At 41.7% G+C, this 23,347-nt stretch overlaps 1 protein-coding gene across 3 annotated transcripts in view; it reads left to right on the top strand.

Annotated features, from left to right (window-relative positions):
* Positions 1 to 7,545: 7,545 nt before the first annotated feature.
* Stk26 (serine/threonine kinase 26) overlaps positions 7,546 to 23,347 on the top strand; it is a 64,971-nt gene continuing 49,169 nt past the window's right edge. Inside the window, exons 1-5 of one of the 3 annotated variants that reach the window (XM_087600199.1) lie at positions 7,726 to 7,836; positions 10,350 to 10,464; positions 21,308 to 21,355; positions 21,647 to 22,018; positions 22,139 to 22,289. In XM_087600199.1, the coding sequence (XP_087456325.1) occupies positions 10,352 to 10,464; positions 21,308 to 21,355; positions 21,647 to 22,018; positions 22,139 to 22,289 (684 nt within the window). In that variant the 5' untranslated portion in view covers positions 7,726 to 7,836; positions 10,350 to 10,351. Of the gene's footprint in view, positions 7,837 to 10,349; positions 10,465 to 21,307; positions 21,356 to 21,646; positions 22,019 to 22,138; positions 22,290 to 23,347 lie in introns of those variants that run through there. The other 2 variants (XM_087600200.1, NM_001191736.2) reach the window with 2 other exon arrangements.

The following is a 23,347-nucleotide window of genomic DNA, read 5'->3' on the forward strand; positions in this document are numbered from 1 at the left end:
GTATATGTTTAAGATTTATCCTTGTGGTAAATGGCAAGATTCTTCTTTTTAGGGTTAAATAATATTGCACTCATGTGTGGAATGTGTGTCTACTCATGTACTGATGGACGTTTTGTTTATTTTCACATCTTGGTGATTGCATGTGCTAGCATCACCTTTGAGCAAAGGGATGTAACTTTTCAGTTGGTTCCCTAGTCCTGGAGAGAAGCATTAAAAGAAAGCATACTGTGTTCTTACAGGCGGCAAAAGGCAGAAGCAGAGCAGCACTGGGCTATGGAATTTAAAGGTCTCCCTAGTGCTACCCTAGGAGACAAAACTCAGTGAGTAGCAGCAAATGTTCACCCTCCTTTCCTCAAACTGCTTAGTTAAATGTAAAGCAGTCATGCCTTAATCTGTCCACCAGAAGTACCAAGTAGGAAGTCCCTTAATAAAGATATTCCAGCCATACTACATCCCTACTAGCTAGCATTCTCCTTCCTAACACCAGGAAGCATTCAGTCTCTGCTTCTGCACACTTTCCATTACTTGCTCTCTTGAGGGAAGGTATTTCTCCCTAAATAGCACGAAACACCTTCTCTCCTAAAAGGCCTTGGGTTTATTAAATCTGATTTACAATGAGTGCTATGACAGTTACCAGATGGTCAATATTCAATTGCTGTTGAACCATCATAAATAATCACCATCTTTGAAAGAGATATCTCCCTAGTTTCAAATCTTCTGAATGGCTGTAGACTTTCGGGCAGTTCCACACAATCTGTCAATTATAAAGTGTTTTATACAGTTCTTAGCAAAATAAATTGTGCAATTCTTTCTCAGCAAAGCTTATATGTAGTACCTCTCTGTACTTCACGAGGCAGGCATATAGTAGATCCTAACTGCTACTTGGGTTTGAAGTAGTTAATATAGTTATGCTTCTTACTACCCTGTTGTAAGCATCGTGCTAGGCAAAACACACTGAATGTACTTTGCATGAAATATGACTTTCATTGTTGTCCCAGAGTTTAGTGAGGCAAAGGGATATGTATGTCAGTAACCACAACTAAATCTGTTTCATGCAGGAGTTTCATGCAGATAAATTCAGACACAATACATCAAGGTAAGAGAAAAATCTTACCGAGGAATTGCACCACCTACATAATAAGGTAGACTGTAGGACGAAGAACTTTCTCCAATCAAAGGAACAGTTAAAAATATGAGAAGTTCAGGGAGACAAGTACTGGTTCCTGTCATCATGGGGCACAGAAGAAGAAAAGGGAGGGCCATGAGGGGCCATGCTAAGGATTTGGGGCTTCATTCAGAAGGTACTAGAGAGCCACTGAGAATTTGGAAGATAGGAGGCATCATGCTCACATTTGCTTTGCTAAATAGGTCACTGGAGTAGCCTCATGGAAAGCAGATCAGAAAGCATGAACAGACCAAATCATGCCTCCTCATGCTGGTGGAAGTAACAGTGGCTTACACTAGGGGCACGGAAGATGTTGGAAGCTCAATAATAGTTGTGAAAACCAGAACACAAGCAAAATGAATAGCATCTAGTGATCGACAGAAAAATGTACTTTCTGCACCAGCACAAGAAATAGAGTTTGAATCACAGTGCCAGCAACCTGACTACATACCTGTCGGCCCAGCACTGTAACCCTATGTACTGTGGCAAGTGGAGATAAGAGGAGCGCTGGAACTTTTGACCATTTGCAAACTCCAAGTCTGAAAGGATCAAGGCAGAAATCGATAGAGCAGGGTATCTGAAGTCCCTGGCTTCCACAAGCATATGCACCACCACCACACACACACACTCCCACACACACACACACCCATCACTCATACACACATAAAATAAATTAATTAAATTTCAAAACGTTAGACTGGGAATCCTCATCACTATGATGCTACCAAGAGCCTGGAGTTTGGAATCCAGGCTGGAATGTTCACCGTTTATGAGCCATGAAACTTGGGGCATTTTTTTTTTAATCCTGAAAATGCCTTGTAGGAAAAACCAAGATACCACAACCTACCACACAGGTCTGGTGTAGGAATTGACCATATGCATATAACTGTGTATTACACGTTACAAGGTGCCATATGTAAATGTTGGCCATTATTCTGTTGAGTTGCTCCTGCCTCGTTTGTGTATACATGTACACACGCACACATGCAAGCATGTGCACACAATGTGGTTACTAGAGAGGTGACCCAGGGCCAAACCCATGCTAAGCTTCTTTAACTGAGCTGTCCCCAAATCCCTACAACCTTAAAGTTCTTGAACTTAGGAGACCCAAATTACGGTTTTGTGCCTAAGAATGAGCCTTTGGCGACTAAATAAAATATCCCTTGCATAGGACAGCTAGGCAGAAAAGATAAGAAGGAATCGAGATGCAGAGTCCACTACCCTCACTCTTCGGCTGTATCCCCTATGCTGCTGAGCAGAAAATGTCTGCCAGGGTTTTATTTTTTTTCATTGGGCAGGTTACAGTGAACAGCAAACTTTGAACATTCCATCAGAACTGGGCTTTCGGTCAGAGGCCAGGTCTCACTGCGGCAGTGGTGGGTTCGTGATTTGAGCTTTGTTTGTGACTGCGAATCAACAAAAAATATGTGCTCAGGCTCATGGACCGAAAGACAAATGTTATTTTCTCCAAAGTTTTACATAAATAAAAATGGTAAGCAAGGCTCAAAAGGATCATGCACCATATCCTCTTCCCCTGGAGTGCTTCTCTAAGGGATACTGCATGTTTCCTTGGATTGGCGGACCAAAAATCAGACCTCAGTGTGTAGGTAATACTTGCCTCTGCTTCCAGTTCTGCTCCATGTGTGGATGCAATGGGAGTCCATTTGTTGGGATCTTGAACCTTCACTGTGCTATTCTCCCTTCTGAAGACACCAGGCAGATGTTTTCCTTGGGGTACCTTTTTACATTTAACTTTAGGTGGAAAGGATCTGATGCATTAATTAATACTGATATGCTAAGGGTGGATCATTCCTTTCAAATCTATTTGCCTGTTAACAATGGGTTCTTCTATCTCCTAGAATAAACAAGCAGAGACCTGAAGTTTTCAGCTAAGAGTCTTTTCAGGGAGTGCTACCACATATCTATGTATTAAGCTTAAGCCTGACATTCGCCAAATCTCTGCCAATGCTGGTATAAACTTGGCCATGCTGCATTATTCATTCTAAAAAGAATACAGAAATTAGTAAGTAGAAATGTTCAGTGTTTATCTAAAACTACATTGTTGTTGTTGATTAAGTTTTTAGTACCAAAGGGCACTTCATTAAATTAAGTTTGCCTAAGTAGACTAGATAAGCATTTCGAAGAACTCTATTATTTCTTTCTGTAAGTAATTATTACTGGAATTTCTCTGGAGAATATCACATACAAAACCCAAATATAATATTGAGGACCTGGCTGTTTATTTGCATTTTTAAATAAAAAGGGTCAAGTCGTGGAATGGATTTATCTTTACTCTTTTTCCATGTTTCATTGGGACTTTCAGTTGTGCAAGAGCTGAGAGAGGTTAGGGTTACAAACTATGCCCCTGAAACTCGATGAGGCTAACTTAAACAAATGGAAATTGACCCACCAACTTTGACCTTAGCCATTGCATGCTCTAAACACTAAAGATCTGTGCTAGCCTCTGAATGAGACCTAATGAATACATTCTATAGCACTGAACATTTGATTTTGTTTTGTTCTGAGAAGTCCCCATTCACTTAGCCAAATTGATCAAACGCATGCATTTCGTTTTAAAAATTTACATCCATCTTATAGGACTTAACATCTACTGTAGCTAAAGAGTACACAGTCCTCAAATATAGACACAAAATAGTATGTAAGTGATAGGACTTTTGTTAAAACGTCCTAATCGCCATGGAGCTATTCTAAAATGCAACACACACTCACTAGACTAGTATTGCCCTCAAGTAGAAAAGTCTATATTACAGGAAATCCCTCCCTGTACACAATAGACTTCACTAATATACATGGGCAGGAAGAAGTGTAAGAACGGCAGCATCGTGATCAGATCAGTGATCACTGTTGTCAGTGTCGAGATTGGGTTGGCAGAGGGTAACAGGCTCTCAGACAACACCATAGTGAAGAGTGAGACACTGAAGGCAGGACCCCAGTTTTCAGAGAACATTACATGCACCTCTAGGGAAAAAAGATGAATTCAAGAGATAAAATGCACAAAGGTTGGGGTGTAGCTCAGTTGGTCCTAGGATGTGTGATACAAAAACAGCTGTGCAAGAGCACACTTGTAAGTCTGTCAGTCTGGAGATACCGGAGGATCAGAAGTTGAGGTTATCCTTGGCTACATAGGGAGTTCAAGGCTATCCTGAGCCACATAAGACCCTGTCTGGAAAGAAAATAAAAAAGATATTTGAGTAGCAGAATTACTAAGTCATAGCCAGCAGTTAATGGGTGTCTTTCTGGGAGAGTTGCAGAGAAGGGAGGTTTTAAATATATTAATTCCTCCAATCAAAGAAGTACTAAATACCATGTGTATTTATTTGTGCTTGTAAATTGTGGGATTTACAATACGCACGTATGCCCTAAGGCGAGCCCAGCAGCCCCTGTGAAAGTGTTTGATCTCCGGATGAATGCTGGTTCTCCTGGTCTATTCTCCCACGGATGAGAGCAGTGCAACCAGGAAGGCTCAAGAGGACTGCACAAGGTTCAAGTCGGATAAGTAATCCTAAGTGCCAAGTCCTGGGGTGAGGCAAGGCAGGCGAAGGAAAAATGAGTCACAGAGTCAGAAACTTTAAGAGACTGAGGGAGTTCGGAATCGGAGTCTAAGATAAGCTGGGGTGAATGGTTCAGGACAGAAGTCATGAATTCTGAAAGAATGAGGGAGGCCTGTTTTCAAGTAGTGTGGGCAGGTTGGTACAGGCAAGTACCTGATAGCTTAGCAGCACTGAGCAGGCCCAGACACCCTGTATGGAATCCCTAAGCCAAAGTGTCTCTGCCTGGAGAGCTGAAAAAAAAGTACATTCTTATAATTAGAGCCGAGTTTCATGTGTGCGTTTCAGTTTCCCAAGATTGGCCGTTGAAATATCCAACATCATTAAAAAGCAAGATTCTCCAAGACCTCCCCATCCCCTCAAAATGCACGGGACGTATGAGTTCCGATCTGGAAGCCTAAATCTAAGGTTAGCTTTTCTTCTATTGGCTGGCTGTTTCCAAAAGAAAAATCCTCTAATATATAAACACGGGCAGCTGCACTCATTGTGTTTAACACTAACAGATTAGTTGCAGACAACTGCCAGGCAGTGACTTAGAACACAGCCTTTGCTCTGCACCTTTGCTGTAACGGGATATACAGCACACACTTTACCCCAGAGAGATGGCTACTTTAAAACAAGTTTGAGCTCAGGCCACCATCATCTATGTTGCTGTCTCAGGCTCCCCAGAAGGTACATAGTGGCCTTGTGCTAGGAACAGACAAGAGAATCGGGAAAATAAAAAATTTTGCTTGCACCCACCACCAAATATAGTCTCAGCAAGAAAAAGAAAATGTTTCAGGAGGAAATACTCAGGAAGGGAAATCCAAATCTGGAAAGGGTTGCTAATCCCAGTTGTTGAGCAGGGGCTCATGAGCTCCTCCCCTCTCGTGAGCTGGAATGTTGACTGGCTTGTTTTTGTGCAGGTATTATGCAGGCAACCGCAGCTGCTCTGACATCATTAGAGTGGTGGTCCTGTCATGTCTAAAGGACACTGTTTGACTTTTGTCCTTTCTGACCTTTTCAAAGATTGGCCATGAAACTTGAAGGGGGTTGATATAGATGTGGCTGCACACTCCTTGAGCACTCATTCTCTGCACTGTCATTAGTTGTGACTCTGTGTTAACCATTGGCCACTGCTCTAAAGAAAATTGTCCTAGAATTTTCTGAAAGCTGCATGCATCCACTGGTAAAGAGATATGTGTTAAGAGGGCAGTTTGACACTATGTCCATTTAGCAGAATAATTATAGCAGCTTGACTTCTAGGTCCTGTGAGCTCCCCAAACATGGGTTAATGGCCAGACTTACAGTACCAGTCACGAGTTTCCACCCGTGAAGGCCTTAAATTCAACCAGAAAGTAGTTGTTTATCTACATAACATGTGTGTCACTATTATTCACACAGGTGTACCTTGCCATGGTAGGCATTCGTTTTGTTCACAGGGGTTCCAAGTAGGTAAGACTATTGGAAGTGTTATTCCCCGAGAAGCCTGCATAACACTTTCTAGTCCTCTAAAAGTTAGGCAGCAGACAGGAAGCTTCTAGGTCAGTACCAGCTTGATTCCTCCATATCCAGAAACCTAAACGTGTGGTGGTAAAGCAGCCTTATTGTCCTCATGTCCCACAAGGAAGTGTAGACTGAAGGTGCAGCCTCACCCAGGACATCCAGACTAAGACTCCAATATACTCAAAACCTTGATGCCATGGTTCATGTGCCACGTATCATGACTCTCTGATTGGCAGATTCTCTAAGTCTATGCCAACTCAGCATCTTAGAGAGATAACTCTTCTCCTCATACACTGGCCTTTTCATATGTCATTGCAAGAAAAGATTTTTAACCTTTAAGAACTTTGATTCCTTTGTTTGGAAAATGGGAGACACAATTACTACAGAATGGCTTCAAGTATTAAATAGATGGACATACACCCAAGTGTTCTAAACTATATTTTTGTTGTTGTTACTGATTTTGAGACGGGATATCATATATTGCCTGTTGCCCTTGAACTTGTCATATATCAAAGGATGACCTTGAATTTCTAATCTTGCTGCATCCGGCTTCCATTTTCTTGGATTATAGGAGCATGCTGTCATGCCTAGTTTTTATGTGAGATCAAACTTCATATATGTTTGGCAAGCACTCTACCAACTGAACTACATCCCAAGCCCCTAAAAGGTATAATGGAAAGCAAAGGCATTGTCTACATTTTATAGATCAGGAAATACAAGTTCCAAGTGGTGAACTAACGGGCAAAAACTAATGACTGTATGAGGGCCAGAAGAGATTGTTGCCTCTAAACTATCTCTTCTTGCAACTTCAAATAAGGCACTATATTTACTGAGTATTAACATTTTTCTATTTTTAAAACTTATTTCATTTATATAAGAGCTATGGAGGGGGTTGGAGCTCTTCCCCCATTCCCCTTCCCCTTTGCCTCTGAGAGGGTACCCCCTTCCTGGGCATCCTCCTCCCTGGGGCCTCAAGTCTCTACAGGATTAGGTGTGTCCTCGCCCACTGAGGCCAGATGAGGCAGCCCTCTGCTACGTAGGTACCGGGGCCTCAGACCAACTTGAATGCTCTTTGTTCACCAGCTCCCTCAATCAGGGATTGCTGCCAAGGGAAGTACTGGCTTCCCTGCATGCTGTCAGAAGTTAAAGAAGCCAGAGGCTAGACCAATTAGCTTCATTGTTTTGGCGCAGGGGCTTTGGCCCAGCTATCTATCTACTTATACCAACATTTAAAACGACATTTAGTTCCCATCTTTTTAAAGAGGAAGATTTATGCACAAATATCCTCCTAGATCAATGATATCTTCAAGTGTTTCTTTAGCTTCCGTTGCTTCTCTGCTCTCCTAGTTGTTTGTTTCTTTTTGTATTTCCTGCCGGTTGATAAGAGTAGCAGTCTATGAACTAGGTGGTCACTCTTAATCTTTCTCCTTTTCTTTGTTCTCACAGAACATATACAGTGTTTCAATTAGGGTAGAGGCCTTAAACTTCAAGGTAGGGTGCTGGATTAGTCCAAACCAGCAGTGTCGGAGCCACAAGGCAGAAGACTGTGAGCCGGGGTGAGTGGACAGACAGGTCTGCTGCATTTCGTGAGGGCTGGTGCACCGGAGAAGCCACTATGTAAGTTTTGATCAGAGAGACTTTCTTCTTAGCTTATTTTCTGATGTTCCTGAATGCAATGAATTTGTTTGAAGTGGGTATTTAAATATATATAGGCACAAAACAACCCCCAAATAACTGCTGACTTAGATGATAGTTGCTAAACATGGTGCGGGGGTCCCTCTCTTTGGGCTAAGTGTCTTTTGGGACTCTTCAGCATGTCATCTTTCCAAACGATTTCATTTCTCCAGAGTGTAGCGCTTTGCTTTTAAATAGAAGTCTGTGTGCATAATATAATTTGCTATCAGCTTGTTGGAGTTACAAGGAACCGGTGTACTCTTGCACCACTTCCATTACAAATGCCACACATGGCCAGAATTTGGATTCATCCAGCCAAAAGTTTTAAATGGAATGTAGAGATGTATTGATATGAGAAGTAGGCCGTCATCCTCTGTGACACTCTCAGGTTGATAGCAATTTACAAGATCCTCTTATTACCATGTCCTGCCTTTTACCTTTTATTTTTTTTCTTTTTTCTTTCTTTCTTTTTTTATTATTAACTTGAGTATTTCTTATATACATTTCAAGTGTTATTCCCTTTCCCCGTTTCCGGACAAACATCACCCTCCCCCCTCCCCTTCCTTATGGGTGTTCCCCTCCCAAACCTCCCCCCATTGCCACCCTCCCCGCATAGTCTAGTTCACTGGGGGTTCAGTCTTAGCAGGACCCAGGGCTTCCCCTTCCACTGGTGCTCTTACTAGGATATTCATTGCTACCTATGGGGACAGAGTCCAGGGTCAGTCCATGTATAGTCTTTAGGTAGTGGCTTAGTCCCTGGAAGCTCTGGTTGCTTGACATTGTTGTACTTTTGGGGTCTCGAGCACCTTCAAGCTCTTCCAGTTCTTTCTCTGATTCCTTCAACGGGGGACCTATTCTCAGTTCAGTGGTTTGCTGCTGGCATTCGCCTCTGTATTTGCTGTATTCTGGCTGTGTCTCTCAGGAGCGATCTACATCCGGCTCCTGTTGGTCTGCACTTCTTTGCTTCATCCATCTTGTCTAATTGGGTGGCTGTATATGTATGGGCCACATGTGGGGCAGGCTCTGAATGGGTGTTCCTTATTACCATGTCCTGCCTTTTACCTTTTAAAAGGTAGTCTAAAGCCTCCTTGAGTTGCAATCTATAAAATTTGTACTGTCACGGGATGTGGTGAGCTCAAGTTTTACTGCCCACTGCATAGTCTTGCTTCCTTTTGTTTGTCTTGGATTGACTCTTCCGAGTTTAAAGGTCTGTGCCGAGCTCTTGCCTGTAAATAGCTTTGATCATTATTTACTCTGTCCACATCCTTCATGACATCTTTATAATGAGGTGAGCTGTGGAATCTACGTTATAAAGTAAATAGATACTGAATGATCCAGTGCCTGTATTGTGCTTAGACATGTGGAACACACGACATGTGTCCTAAATATGTGCCCACTGTTAAGGGTTCTAGCATCCTCATTAACTTTGGCATTTCTTTTATTTCTAGCTTTTGCGGTTTACTCTGTGTCTCTGTGTGGCTTCTTCTTAGTCCACCATCTTGCCGTTCATCTGTTCAGCACTTCCACATCATTTTGCCTTTTTCTTGATTTGGGATTCCTTCAACCAAACGTCGTGTTCCAGATATGGCTGCAACAAAGTTTTAATTTTTCTCCAAAGATTGGATAACATGCCATTTTTTTCTAGCTTATTTTCTATCATTGCACCAAATTTTCTTGGGCTTCCTGGCCAAAACAGTCCAGCGAGCTGAAATCAGTCCAGAAAGAACTTTCAATTCCTACATTACCTTCCAGATTCCTGGATAACAATACATTTCGTTCTTGCTATTGCATGGGTTTTTCTTTCGTAAATGCTTTGCCTTAGACAGTATGGGTTACACATCTGTAACCCTAGCCAGGGGAGGACTCAAGTTTAATGTCAGCCTGGCTGCACATAGAAGCCCCCACACAAACAGCATTTTATCATACTGAGATAACATTTTTCCCTCTGACCCTACTTTGGGACATTGTCTTATTATTCTCCCTCCTTCAGCTTCACATTTCATTGGGAAGAAGAGGTGAGTGTGCAGACACAAAAATACCATTTCTTTGTGTCTTCCTGTGTACTGGACCTTTCCTCATTTATAATAATGAACAAACATGGGCTCACATGCCCTTAGCCCGAGAAGCACCCGCTTCCCTATCCTCTGGTCAATTCTGCCAGTTTGCTTCCCTTCCTCCAAACCCCACAGGGACTCATTTACAAATAACAAAATTTCAACAAAAGAGAATCTTGTCAAGGGCTTTAAAAAAAATAGAAATTGCGTCCCTTGGTTTCTCATGTCTGTTCTGTACTTGCTTTCTCAAAGGAGCACTAATGGATTTGTCTGACAGGAGTCCTCCTCACAGAAATCCCTCTTCATTTAGAAAAAAGTCATGTTTCACTGCGACTCTAGATTTCCTAATCAGCTATAAAATAATTCTTGTAAATTTTCAGACTCTGCTTTTTGTTTTTAAAGAAATGTTTTCAGGGGTCAGCAAGATTGCCCAGAAGAGAAAGATGTCTGCTATTAAACCTGATGACCTGAGATTGAGCCCCAGGACCCAAATGGTGGAAAGAGAGGACCAATATCTGTAAGTTGTCCTTTGACCTTCACATGAATGCTGACATATGTGAACAAACAAATACACTCTTGAGCATGCATGAACATACAAAATTCAGTATAAATAATTAATCTGAAAAAGAAATATTTCTAGAAAACCATTAAATGTCGCTGCCGGCCCATGAAATCTCACAATATGGTAGCTTAAACAAGACCTGCATGGGGACAACAGCAGCTGACATGCTGACAAGTCTGAAGGAAAGCTCACAAGGCCCCACCTCTATAAAGAGCTTAAGACAATCAATGACTGCTGGAAATGGGAGAAAAATTCTGCTCCCAGGATGGATTACCTAATAGATTATCCAATTACAAGGGTCATCCCTTAACACGTATACACTAGAGCATCACTAAATGGACACAACAGAGGGGACGTGCGTGTGTAACAATAATCATTGAAGAAGAGGTCGTGAATTGGAGACGTAGTAGAGGGGCATGAAAGGAGTTGCAGGGAGGAGGGAAGGGCTCCAAATAATACCAATATGGTATGCATATATGAAATATCTCAAAAACAAAAAATAAATTTAAGAAAAAGTCAGTGTTGTGAGTCACATTCGAGACAGCCAAAATCTCTTTCATGTAACAGTAAGGAAACTGAGGCATTTGCTAGGCTTACTTTTCATCTATTAGTCAGTCAACAATTTCAGAAAAGTTTTTAACTGGATCATGCTGAACCATACTGGCAGATACAATGGGTGTGTTTTTCTCAGGAAACACACTGGATATTATTCATAGAAGGAAGTTTGAAAACTTCAGCTTGCCAGATTGGCTTCCTGCATTTAACTTATCATCTACATTGCTTTCATCTCAAAAGTTTCCTTTTGTTTTATTATTCTTTGTATGAATTCTATCTTTGAACCATACAAAGTTTCTTCTTGTTGTGAAAATCCAGCTGCCAACTTTATTTAGTATTCACTATGCACCAGACTCTCTTCTCAGCCTTTTATTGTAGAAAAATTCAAGTGTGGATTTATAAACTTTGAAGACAAAGAAGAGGACAACATTGGGCTGAGGTGACAGTGTCCTGATAGCATCTGGGTACAGGTATAATGCTTTCTGTTGAGGTTAATGACAAATTCATGGATTAAATGACTTTGTGAAAATTGACTGAGCTGTTGAACCCTTCACATGTGTGCAGCTTACTGTAGACATATCATGCTTTAATGACGTTTAAAGAAGAAGAACCTTCATTTGTAACTTTAAGTCAATTTTGAGTATTTTTATTTCTTTGTTTTTTGGAAAATGATGAATCTGTGGTACAGGTTTAAAAAAATACTTCACTGAAGACCATATGTGCATACGTGGGGTGCACATGTAGACTAAACTGAGATTTGGCCTTTAGTAGTCTAGTTCCAGACCCTTTGTTTTAAGCTAGTATCATATATACCACCTGTCAGAATTAATTCATTTCTTTGTAGCAGTTATTTGGTATCTATTCATATGATAATCTTTTTATGGTTCTTACTGAATCTACTTCTGCATAATCCCTCATCATATGTCATCACTTGTTAAAATGAAACAAAACGAAAAGAGGAAAATACTACAATGACTTCAGTTCTCTGACCTTGCCATCTTCCTTGCTGTCCATTAAAAGAGAATAAACTATGAAATCCATAAATTGCAACTCTAATAGTATTTTTTATAGGGCTGGAGAGATGGAGCAGCAGTTAAAAGGACAGGCTGCTCTTCCAAAGGTCCTGAGTTCAATTCCCAGCAACTACACAATGGCTCATAACCATCTATAATGGGATTCGATGCCCTCTTCTGGCCTGCAGGTGTACGTGCAGATAGAGCTCTCATATACATAAATAAATTTTTAAAAAGTATATTATCTATGGAAGCCACTCTAAAAATCCTCCTAACCTGTCCCTAAGAGCAGAGAATGTGTTGCAGTGTCTTCTCTACCCTTACCATGATACGAGTTCACACCAGACAAGGTGGAATCCACTTAGTTTAATTTGACCCTTGATTTTTATGTGATTCAGAGTCACACAAACTTTGGTAAATAAAGATGATTCAGAGTCACACAAACTTTGGTAAATAAAGATCAGCCTCTCCAAGACCCCTGTGTGCTGGCTAAGAGTACTAGAATCTCAGAAGAAGGGGGAAATGGACAGAAAGAAAGAAACATTACTTCTGTGGCGTTTTCAATTCTCTATCAGCTATTTTACAGCAGATCCTGTTAAGTGATTGGTGGTGTCCATTTTAGAATAGGAATATCAGAAGAAAAGAACATGGTGTAGCACTTTTTATGGACAGCACAAAGCTACGTTGTGTTAGAAGTACAAAGTGCTTCGAACAAAAGTACCAATAAGCTAATATTTTTCGTTACAGTGGATCGTGAAGGTGAGTCACACTGCTTTTAATCTCTCTGTCAGGGAACAAAAAGGAAAATGAAAGTTAAAATATTATAGACCTTATCACTTTGGAAACACAAATTCACACTAAGACATTATTAGTAGATTATAGAATAATTATAGTAAACTCTAACGAAGTCAAAGTTATTTTAAACCCATGATCCTTTGAGTCTTATCTACTAGTAGCAACTGTTTTCTCCACTCCAGATATAAGCTATGTGGCCCTGTCTCCTCTATGATTGTAGTGGGAGAAAGTCTGAATTCTGATGCCTTATTCCTTGGCTCCAATTCTCACTTCCCCTCTTAATGACTATTTTACCATGGTTTATAAGATTGTCTAATTTTTGCAAATAGGAATATATTTGAGCTTCAGGGAAATGGTCATTTTTCAGTATAAATATAGATCATTCAGAATTATGTATCATTGATATAAAATTCAAATTGAATTTTCATTCTACATTTGTCTTAGATATGCTATTTAACCTATCCGTCCTCGTCTTTCTTCACTGTAAACTGGAAATGGTAAATTACTAGCAGTACCTAATTCATAGTCCTGGTCAGGATTGAGCAGGGTTGTGTATAAATTGTAGTCCCGTCTGATTCAAAGTAATTGCCGCATCTATTATAACTAATTCCTCAGGTTACATCAATTCAAGCTTGGCTTGGGCTCTGCTTTATGGACAGTGAACGAATTACGCTGCATCTCACTGGCTATGTGTAGAACCCAAGCAAAAGACTGAGCATGTAACCTTTGGTTATGCGCACTCCCTTGGATGGCTTATATTTTGCTGAGAACTATATTCCCTAACCCAGCATTTTACAATCCAGACAGTTTCTTCTGCTGTTGGTCCATATAAATGACCTTTCCATACAGCAATAATCTTTTACGTTTTCAGAGGCTGGAAAATTTTCTTTTAAAAATACGTAGAGTTTCTCAACTTTAGTCTACTTTTATAAGCATCTATTTCTCTGTATTTGCACGGCAGGAATCTGTCTGTTGTCAGATGTAAGAGAGATGTTAAATTTAAGAGCTGGTATGCTTGTGTTTCTTGTAACATGGGGAGAAAGCCCAAACACATAATAAAATGTGGTGTACAAAACATCTAAAATACAGTCTGTTTGTATCTGCTTTCCTGATCTCATTTTGTAAATGTCTACCACTATTTTCACAATTTATATGGGAAACATGATTTATCTATGTTAATTTCAAGCTGGCAGCCAGCCCTCCGAATGCTTACCTTCCCATATTGTAAACCACAGGGATGTGTGAAGGCTCACATAAGGGCAGTAGCACAGAAAGAATGAAAGAATCAGAGCCTATGAATGACTCTGAAAAGATTGAAGCAGCACTAACAGCACCACACACTTTCACTGCAAGCAAGTATCATGATTTTACCAGTAGTCCGTGCTTTAGATTGCTAAAAATTGTTCCTGTTTTTCTTTCCATTCTGGAAGACACTAAGTTGGCTTCGTGAAACCAGGCATGCATGTCATCTCCCACCTCATTTTCTTGTGAGTGTAGGAGGGGAAATATAATACAAACTGTTCTGGCTTACAATAATCTATTTTACAGTTGCATACAAGAAAACCATCCCAGAAATCCTGGCAACATAGCGTTTAGACTTCTTCATATCATTTCTCTTTTACTCCCCTCATTTCTTTATTGTCAGTACCATGCAGTCAAAGGCAATTTAAGGTATGCAAGCACATGGCGAAACATTTAGTAACAGGGCCTTATACACATGATTTTTAACGCTTGCTACTTTGAAGAAAACATCGTTTTCTACAGCTATCCTGATAGATACGATGTCAGTAGGCACGAACAGCTTTTGACTGTCCCCAAGCAGAAATGAACTCTTTAAGAAGTGGTTTTCTAAATAGGAAGTGAACTTACTTTCTATTTTTTATGCCTTTTATTAACACTTTGTCATGGGGTTGTACAGGATTTATCTCTGCAATTGTCAAACCTATATTTGCAATTTGATTTCTTGGTATTTTCAGCAGCTCTCTGGATCTTTCCTCTTCGGTGCCTTACAGGCACCTCAGATTCTGGATCCCAAAGTTACCTCTTTATCTTTTCTTCAATCTTGTTGCTACTTTAATGTTGTCAGGTGTCACTTACCCAGTCCCTTAAGCTCCATGTTGCTGGCATCTTACATCTCTTTCTCCAGTGATGTCCATGTCGAATCAATTGATCGCTGCTTATTTCACCTTCAAATCCTTTCTAGAATCTATCCCCTTCTCTTTATTCTTTTAGCCATTAATTTAGTTCATGCCCTCTCTATGCTTTTAGGATGACCACCTAACGATCTTTTAATAGCTTCCTAGGCTTCAACTTTCCTCCATATCCAATCTGCTCTTTATGTGTAAAGGGTTTTCTTTTGAAAAAAATCTGGCTCAAATCCCCCTCTCCCTACACTCCAGGCCTTCTAAGAGCCTGTTGGATCAAGTCTAAACTCTGCAGAAAGGCATATGGAGCCCACAGTCTGCCCCTAACTTATCCCAGCCCTAATACTGGGATGCCTCGTGGACTCTGTTTCTGCCTGTCCAAAAGTAAACCCACAGCTAGACCACAAGGATAGTGTGTCATTTCTCTAAGCTAGTTGTTCTTAACAGAGTACATATTAACAGAACCTCAAAAAGGTTCTCTTTCTCTATTTGAGACGTACAAATTCACAGCCTCTGTATTAATGGATGCAATAGTCTATATTATCTAGGCTCTAAGGGAGTGTGCATGCCTTTTTTTTTCCTTCTTTTTTCTTTTTTTCGGAGCTGGGGACTGAACCCAGGGCCTTGCGCTTGCTAGGCAAGCGCTCTACCACTGAGCTAAATCCCCAACCCCGTGTGCATGCCTTTTTATGTGTTTATTCATGTCTTTCCTTCCGTCTGGAATGCCTCCTTTGCTCTACTCTTGCTTCTCAGTTGTCTCCTTAGCTATTTACCACTTATTTTTCAAGGCTTAGCTCAAGTGTTTCCTCTGTCATTTCTTCCAGAAAATCAATTGCTCTTTGGCTTATTGCCACATTCATTTTACTTTTGTTTCCACTAAGTATCTCACAATGTGGTCCACACTGGCCTCAAATTTGTGCTGATCCTCCTGCCTCAGCCTCCCAAACGATAATGTTACAGGCCTGTAGAACAATGTCTAGATCAAAGCATTTTTAAATGGACTGCCATCAAAATCAATTCTTCTCTTGAATGTGCCCACTTCTGATATTCTTGTGGAAGAAAGCAAACATCTTATATATCTTGGTGTTCTCAGTGTTGAGCATAGCCCCTGGCTTTGTGATCAAGAAATGCATCAGAAAAGAAAAGTGAAGAAAACAGGCAAAGTTGTGTGTCTTGGGCAGACTCTAGAGTCAAAGTGAAAGTACAAATACGTATGGTGTCTGCTTCTTCGTAACAACTCCAACTTAACCAACCATAGAGTTCTCACAGCAGATGTCATCACTTAGCACACGGACTCTTACAAAGTCCAAGTGGCCTTGGGAAAAAAGTTGGCGAATGGGAGATTTGGTTGTTTTTAGTGTTGAGTTTCTGTCCCTCAGATACTTGTCGGTATCTCTGCAATGAGTGCCTGTCAGGACGGTACTCTGTTCATGATCTCTAAAGTATAGCTGTAACAAAACCATGAAAGTTTTTCTCCCACAGTGTGACAGAACTCCGCTAAGCCAGTTGAAGGTTGGTAATTTTATACAACTGCCTTTCTTAGAGGTCCTGGCAACGACTTCCTTTTCCTCAGTGTGAGCTGATGGCATAGTCACTTCCTATTCGGTCTCAACTGCCAGGTTTTTTTTTTTTTCTGTTTTTAACAGCCACCTTTGACTAGAGCTGTTCACATGAGGAGCCTCTGAATTAAAGAACAAGTAGCCAATTCAGTAGACTTTAAAAAGTCAACCCAGAGGGGAAAATATCACCCAGAATGGCAGTCGAGCATCACTTCATGGTGACACATGAAAAGGCTCTCCTGTGACTAAAGTCTGCAACCCCAGGAGCAGAGAGGTACCCGATCTTATTACAAAGAGCCCAGTTTCCCAAATCAACTCTCTTAAGAAATGCCTTTCAATGTTCTTCCACAGAAGTCTCTCCACTACCCTTGTGGCAAGACAAAACTGTCATTATGGAGTGACCCATGGAGCAACCAGTGTTTCTTTTGGCACATGGAGAGCTGTGAGGGCTCCTGTACAGGCCTGTGCCACTCTACAGCACGACTCTGTCACCTAAGAGGGTGTGGGTAGACAAATTGAAACCAGGGAAGGAGCCATTCTACCTTTGGAATCAGACAGATAAGTGCATGAAGTGGTCCAGACCACATTGTCCTCTCTCAGCGCTGGAACTAATTGATGCAGGCAATGAGCTCGTTTCTTTCAGGGCCCAAGTGCAAGCATTTCAAAGAGTGTCAGTACACATGTAAAGAAATGCAGCAAGCAGGAAGCTACTTAAGCAGCATCTGCTCCCACCCATTTCGTCTGTTGCTGTAGTCCCCTCGGTAGCATCAGGAAGTGACTCTACTGACAAGATAGTGCTGTGTAGAGTCCTACATACTTTGATCTCTATTACAAATGATACTGTGGTAGACTGTCGCATAATACCCCAAAAGTACAAGGGTATTCTGGAGAAATCAGAAATTATACAGGTTTAACATTCTCTGACTAAGAATGGATTCCATAGGGGCTTTTTGTTTTTGTTTTGTTTTTTGTGTTTTTGTTTTGTTTTGTTTTGTTTTGTTTTGCAAAGGATAGTGGTTAGTGCAAAGGTTAGAGCTATTGTATCATCCATTTCCAATCTGATACCCACAAAATGTAAAGATCAGGTTGGAGATATCACACATTCTTTTACTAAATAACAAACAAATGAACAAACTGCTGGCCATGGTAGGATAGGCCTTTATCCCACCACTTGAGTTTAAGGTCAGCCTGGTCTACACAGTGAATTCCAGGCCAATCTGGGATACACAGTGAGATCCTGTCTTTAAAACTAAGAAAGAAAGAAAGAAAGAAAGAAAGAAAGAAAGAAAGAAAAGAGAAAGAGAGAGAGAGGAAGGAAGGAAGGAAGGAAGGAAGGAAGGAAGGACAGTAAGAACAGCAAAATGAAAAAGACCCTTGACTGTTTTACCTTCATGTATCTCTTCAGCGCCTTATAGCATGAATCCAAATATTCCTGTCACTGGATGGTAAGCGTCAAGAATACCAGGTACTCTGGTTTAATATATTCCAACAATGAATACAATTCTGACATTGTATCACATTGCCACTACACTTTGCACATTTCATATATTTCAACAGAGACATTAGGCAGAAAATGTGAAAGTTCATAACATGAGCCCCTTTCTTTAAACTTTGTGGACTAAAGGCTCACATTTTGTCTTGATGAATTATTGTGTTCAGAAGCTCTTAGGTAATGCCTGGCACATTTGAACATGTTTAGTGACTATATTTTAAACAAACCAATATTTTCCATAAATGACTCTGTTTGATATCACATTGAGCTAAAATATGCAAGTCTCCTGTGGGGGGAGTGGGGCTCGTAATAGTTATTTTCCTTGCCATTACATTAACTCTTTGGGAAAAGGTGGTTTATGGTACAAGGGTAGCATAATAATATTTAGTTGTTTCTAGGACCCACTTGACATGACCTCATAATTATATTTTATTACAGGCAGAGCACTGGACTAAATATACCAAAGAACACTGATTCCCAGGCATGCTACTCCATTAGCAGTTCCTCTATCAAAGGTCGTACAACACAGTCCGCCAAGCTTTGGCCCACTGACATTTTGAGTTAGATACTGCTTTGTTGTAGGCATTGTTGTGGATATCCCTCACCTCTACCAACTAGAGAGTAGTAGCAAGGCCCTCACTCTTTATTAAACCAAAATGTGCGATCTATCCGAGGTAAAACTTGCTCCTAGCTATAGACATACATATTTGCTATGAATCAGTCAGCCCACTAATTACATTAAATGTGGGGAAAGTTCAATATTTAATATTGAAGTTATGATAAATATCAAGAAATCCAATCCATAGATGTTAAATTTTATTTATTTATTTTTGCATCTCTGTGTGTGATTTTGGGCCTGCACGTGCGATACCGTGCATATGGAGACAGCTCATTTTCTCATTTCACTATATAGTGCTAGGGATTGAACTGGTGCCGATTGATGTTCAATTTAATTTTGTTTTAATTTGGAGGGTTTGTGGATACTAACATGGAATTCATTTTCTTCATGAATTCTGCATATAGTCTTAATTTCTCTAGTTGCTAAACATTCATAATTACCTGTGGTAATGGACTATACAGGCTGAGTTTCCCTAATCTGTAAATTTCAAATCCAAAATGCTCTGAAGTGTGAAAATTTTTGAATGTCAACCTGAGGTTCAAAAGTTTTATATTTTCATGTTCAGGGTGTCAGCTCTTAAGAGTTCATATCAATAACTCCATATTTGAAAAACTCTGAAATCTGAAACACTTCTCTCAAGCAGTCAGATGCGAGACACTCAACCTGTATTATTAGTATTAAAACAGTCAACCATTCTCTCTCTCTCTCTCTCTCTCTCTCTCTCTCTCTCTCTCTCTCTTTCTGTGTGTGTGTGTGTGTGTGTGTGTGTGTATGTGTGTGTGTGTACGTGTGCGCGCGCATGTGCATGAAGTCAGGAAAGTCATTTCTTCACTTGTTTAGAGTTCATTTGTTTACTAAATCCACACAACACTCTCTTAGGTAGTTATGAAGTTACAACTGGGAAGAACACAGCAGGCCAAAAGTGAATTGAATAACATAAACAAGGGACCATGTTGAAGGTTAACCAAGAGCAGTGCCTGTGAGTCTAACCTGACAACAATACAATAAAATATAATATCCCCAATATATACCTAATATCATCAAAGAATACCAAGGAAGTGCATTTGCTTATCAACAAATATTTATTGAGGACCCACTTTGTGGCACAGAACATTCTAGACTCTGAGAATAACCCTAATAGCAAACATGGTCCTCAGAAAGATATCGTTCTTCCAGAATAATTCTCATAGAAGAGAAGCTGGGTCTCTGGCTGGCTTCAGTGAGCAAATAAATGGCGTACAATTCCTAAAATACAAAGACAGAGCAACCCTGTAAATGTTTCCACATGCACACAGCCCAGTTTTGAAAATGAGCACAGGGCAGGTGCACATTGGCTGGTGGGTCTGAGAACCTTCAGTGGACATGCTTGAGGTGGGTCTTTAATGATGGAGCTTGATTCACATCGTACTAACTCAAAAAAAAAAAAAAAACCCACCCTTAGAATCACTATCTGCTTCATCCTCTCAGACCTTGTTCACAGTGCAAAGTCTTGGGTTCACTCCACACTTACAGGTTCAAAATCTTCAGAATAAGAATAAAAAATAGTTTTCCTTAAAAAAAAAATCCTTTCAGCCCAGCATGGTGGCACATGCCTTCAGTCCCAACATTCAGAAGGCAAAGGGAGACAGATCTCTGTGAGTTTGAGGCCAGCTTTTTCTGCATAATGAGTTCCAATCAAGGCAGGGCTACATAGCAAGACCATGTCTCAACCAAACAAAATAAGTAAGTAAGTAAGTAAACAAGCAAACAAGCAAACTCCCTTGAGGTCTCTATGAACATTAAAGTTTTGGTGGCACGGTATGTGTCTGGGTAGGCTAGGACATACAGTGACTTGAGCTGGTGAGAAATAGATACTAGATCTGGGCCTACCATTGGGAAGAACAGAGAATGCCAAGACTTGGGGGACTGTGAGTAAGGTAAAGTCAATGCCATCATTTAATATCTTTCTTCCATATAATAGAAGGTAGCAAGTGTCAGGGGGACCCAGACTGAACGTCTCAGATGCATTGCTTTTTAATTGCAATATTTGAGTCAAATATTTACTTGGCTGAACCTTTTGCTCTAGTTGTTCAATGGGGAGAAAGAAGTGTGACCCAAGTGATCTCTTGTCACAATAACTCTTTACAAAACACAGTGCATAAATTTTGGGCTCTCTGTCACAACAAAAAAGAAATCTATTAATAATAATCATGTTGATAATAACCAGATACTTTTCTTGGAGAAAAAAAATTATAAAAGAAAAATAATGTTTCCTGAGTGTGCCTTGGTTGCATAGGCTTCTAACAAACTTCAAGGTGAGTTCTCATTTTAAACGTGCATTTTGTCCTGTAACCTCATTAGCCCCTGTGTGTTCATATAGATGCTTCCCTGAGATTCCTGTGACTGGTATTATCACTGCCACTGTTGTGTTATTGGGTCCTCGAGAAAGGGTATGCCTCACTCCTGGAGTTGGACTTAAATTGGAAGAACGCAGGGAGTTGCAGAAGTCAAGGCGTTGTATGCTAAATTCAACTATCTATACTACAAAAGATTTAGTCTCATGCTCCTTGCGTCTGTAATCATTGTTAAGTTTTCTGCCGATACATGATCCCTTTTCCAATTTGTTTCTTTCACACGCGCAGAAATTGTGAGAAATTTCAGCCAGGCCATTCCACAACTGACAGCCTAAGGTAAGAACAGACTCAGGTTAAACTAACTTGAGGTTTGTCTAGGGGCAAGGAAGCTGAAAATTGCAAGAGAGAAGTAACTTAGGCACGAAAGAGCAGGTGTCTGGCTTGGTGGCCCCACCCTTGGCCAGGTGGGGGAGCCAAGCAAACTTTTGCAACTCCAGACCTCTGGGCGGCTACAAGCACCCTAGCCTCCCAAGCCTGTCTGCAACGTGGCCGTGTTCGTTCATCTGGGTCGCCCTCATATCCCCCACCCCACTCTCGCTCCCGCAAACTCTTCTGTTCTTTCTCCAGGACCAGTTATGTTCCAGGTTTTTCGATCCCGGCCTTCTGTTGCTCTCCGCAACCCCTGAGAGCCCCATGCTTCGCCAACTCTGACTACTTTAGCCAACCCGGTTTGCAGCTTGAAGCCTCAGCTCCCCTGACACCGCCCGGCAGCGGGGTGGAGGCAGGGCCAACTGCGGAACCGCCCCCGGCCGCCTCCCAGCCTAGGCGTTCGGGCGGGTTGCTGGGGCGCCTCCACCTCCTCTTCCTAAAGCGGCGAGGCGCAGCAGAGCCGCATCACTGGAGCCCAGGTCCCAGCCACTGCCGCACGCACAGCTCTGCATTCAGGAAGAGGAGCGGCACCGCAACTGTCCGAAAGCTAGGCGGGCGAGCGTCAGAGAGGTAAACTGAGTCCGGGAGAGCAGCGCCGCGAACCGCTCACCTCCCCGCAAGGAGGGCGCAGTGGGGGAGTGGAGGCTGCAAGCACCAGCCCACTAACTCCACTTCTCTGCGTCCCTCCAGGCCCCGATCGAGAAGCCTGGGAGAGCTGCAGAGCTACCCCCGTAGGAGGAGCCAGTCTGTGCCCCAGGAGCCACCACCGCAGAAGCAGCGCGAAGTAGCAGCCGCCTCCATGGCCCACTCACCGGTGGCTGTTCAAGTGCCCGGGATGCAGGTGAGGAAGCCCAGGCCTTCCCTGCCGCCCACGTGACTGCCCCAGAGCCCCGCTTTGGGCACGGGGCACCGGGGGACCAGGGGCAGCCACGGAGCAAACCTGAAGGCAGGGCCGGATCTCTCACCAGGTGACCCCTAAGTGAAGCTCGAGGTGTTTTCTGGCGTCCTGGCTAGAAGGTGTTTTGCTTGGGAGAGATTGGGGTGACCGAGAAGCAACAGAAAATGGGGGTTGGGGTTGGCGCGCGGGGGTGAGGAAGGGGGGGCACGTACAAAAATAGGCCAGAACCTTAGGCACCTGTACTTGTTGGCTTGTTAATCGTGGCACAGTTGAGGACTCAGAGTGGGGGAGTCCCAGAACTTAACCTAGTTGAGATGAAGGCATCTTGGACTATGTGGGTTAAAACACCCAAGCAGTGCCCCACACGGTACACACAGAAGTTGGGGCGGAGCGAGACCAGGAGTGGTGGTGGCATTGAGTTGGGTGCTTCCTATGTGCAAAGGGAGAAGAGCAAGATGACTTCTTTTTCCCTTTCGGTGCCATTTACAAGCAAACTTCTATGTCACTCCCCTACCTAGCCCAGTGGGCAGTGCTATGAGGAATGTGGCATCCTGTTCTGAGGTGAGGACTGCTCAGGCCCTTCGCCTTGTCTGTCTGCTAAGGTGGTTGGTATTTAAGCTTTTGTTCATTGCAAAGGAAAAAGTGTGGGACCCAACTTCTTACTCAAAGGCTATGCAGTTCTCCTTCCACTATATTATCATTTCATTAAAGAAAAGTTATGTCAACAAATGTTTTACACATCTCGTTTTTTTAACCACTCTAACATTTTAAAGCATTTACTTGTGGGGTACCCCCCATGGTCACCTAAACAACCCTTTATAAGTAATAGATTAGAGGCTAAAAACACTAAAAATGGGTTCCTTATGATATTCTAAATATGCTAAGTCAAATGAATTATTTCAAGTTATAATTATAATGTCGAGAGCCCTGCATAGCCTATGCTTTTATTAGGAATCAAAACGTGGTAGATTGGAGTCTCAGCCTCCTGCCTCGTGCATGGA

This window comes from Rattus norvegicus, chromosome X, assembly GCF_021556685.1.
Source record: "Rattus norvegicus strain SHRSP/BbbUtx chromosome X, alternate assembly SHRSP_T2T, whole genome shotgun sequence".
NCBI classification, from domain to species: Eukaryota; Metazoa; Chordata; class Mammalia; order Rodentia; family Muridae; genus Rattus; species Rattus norvegicus.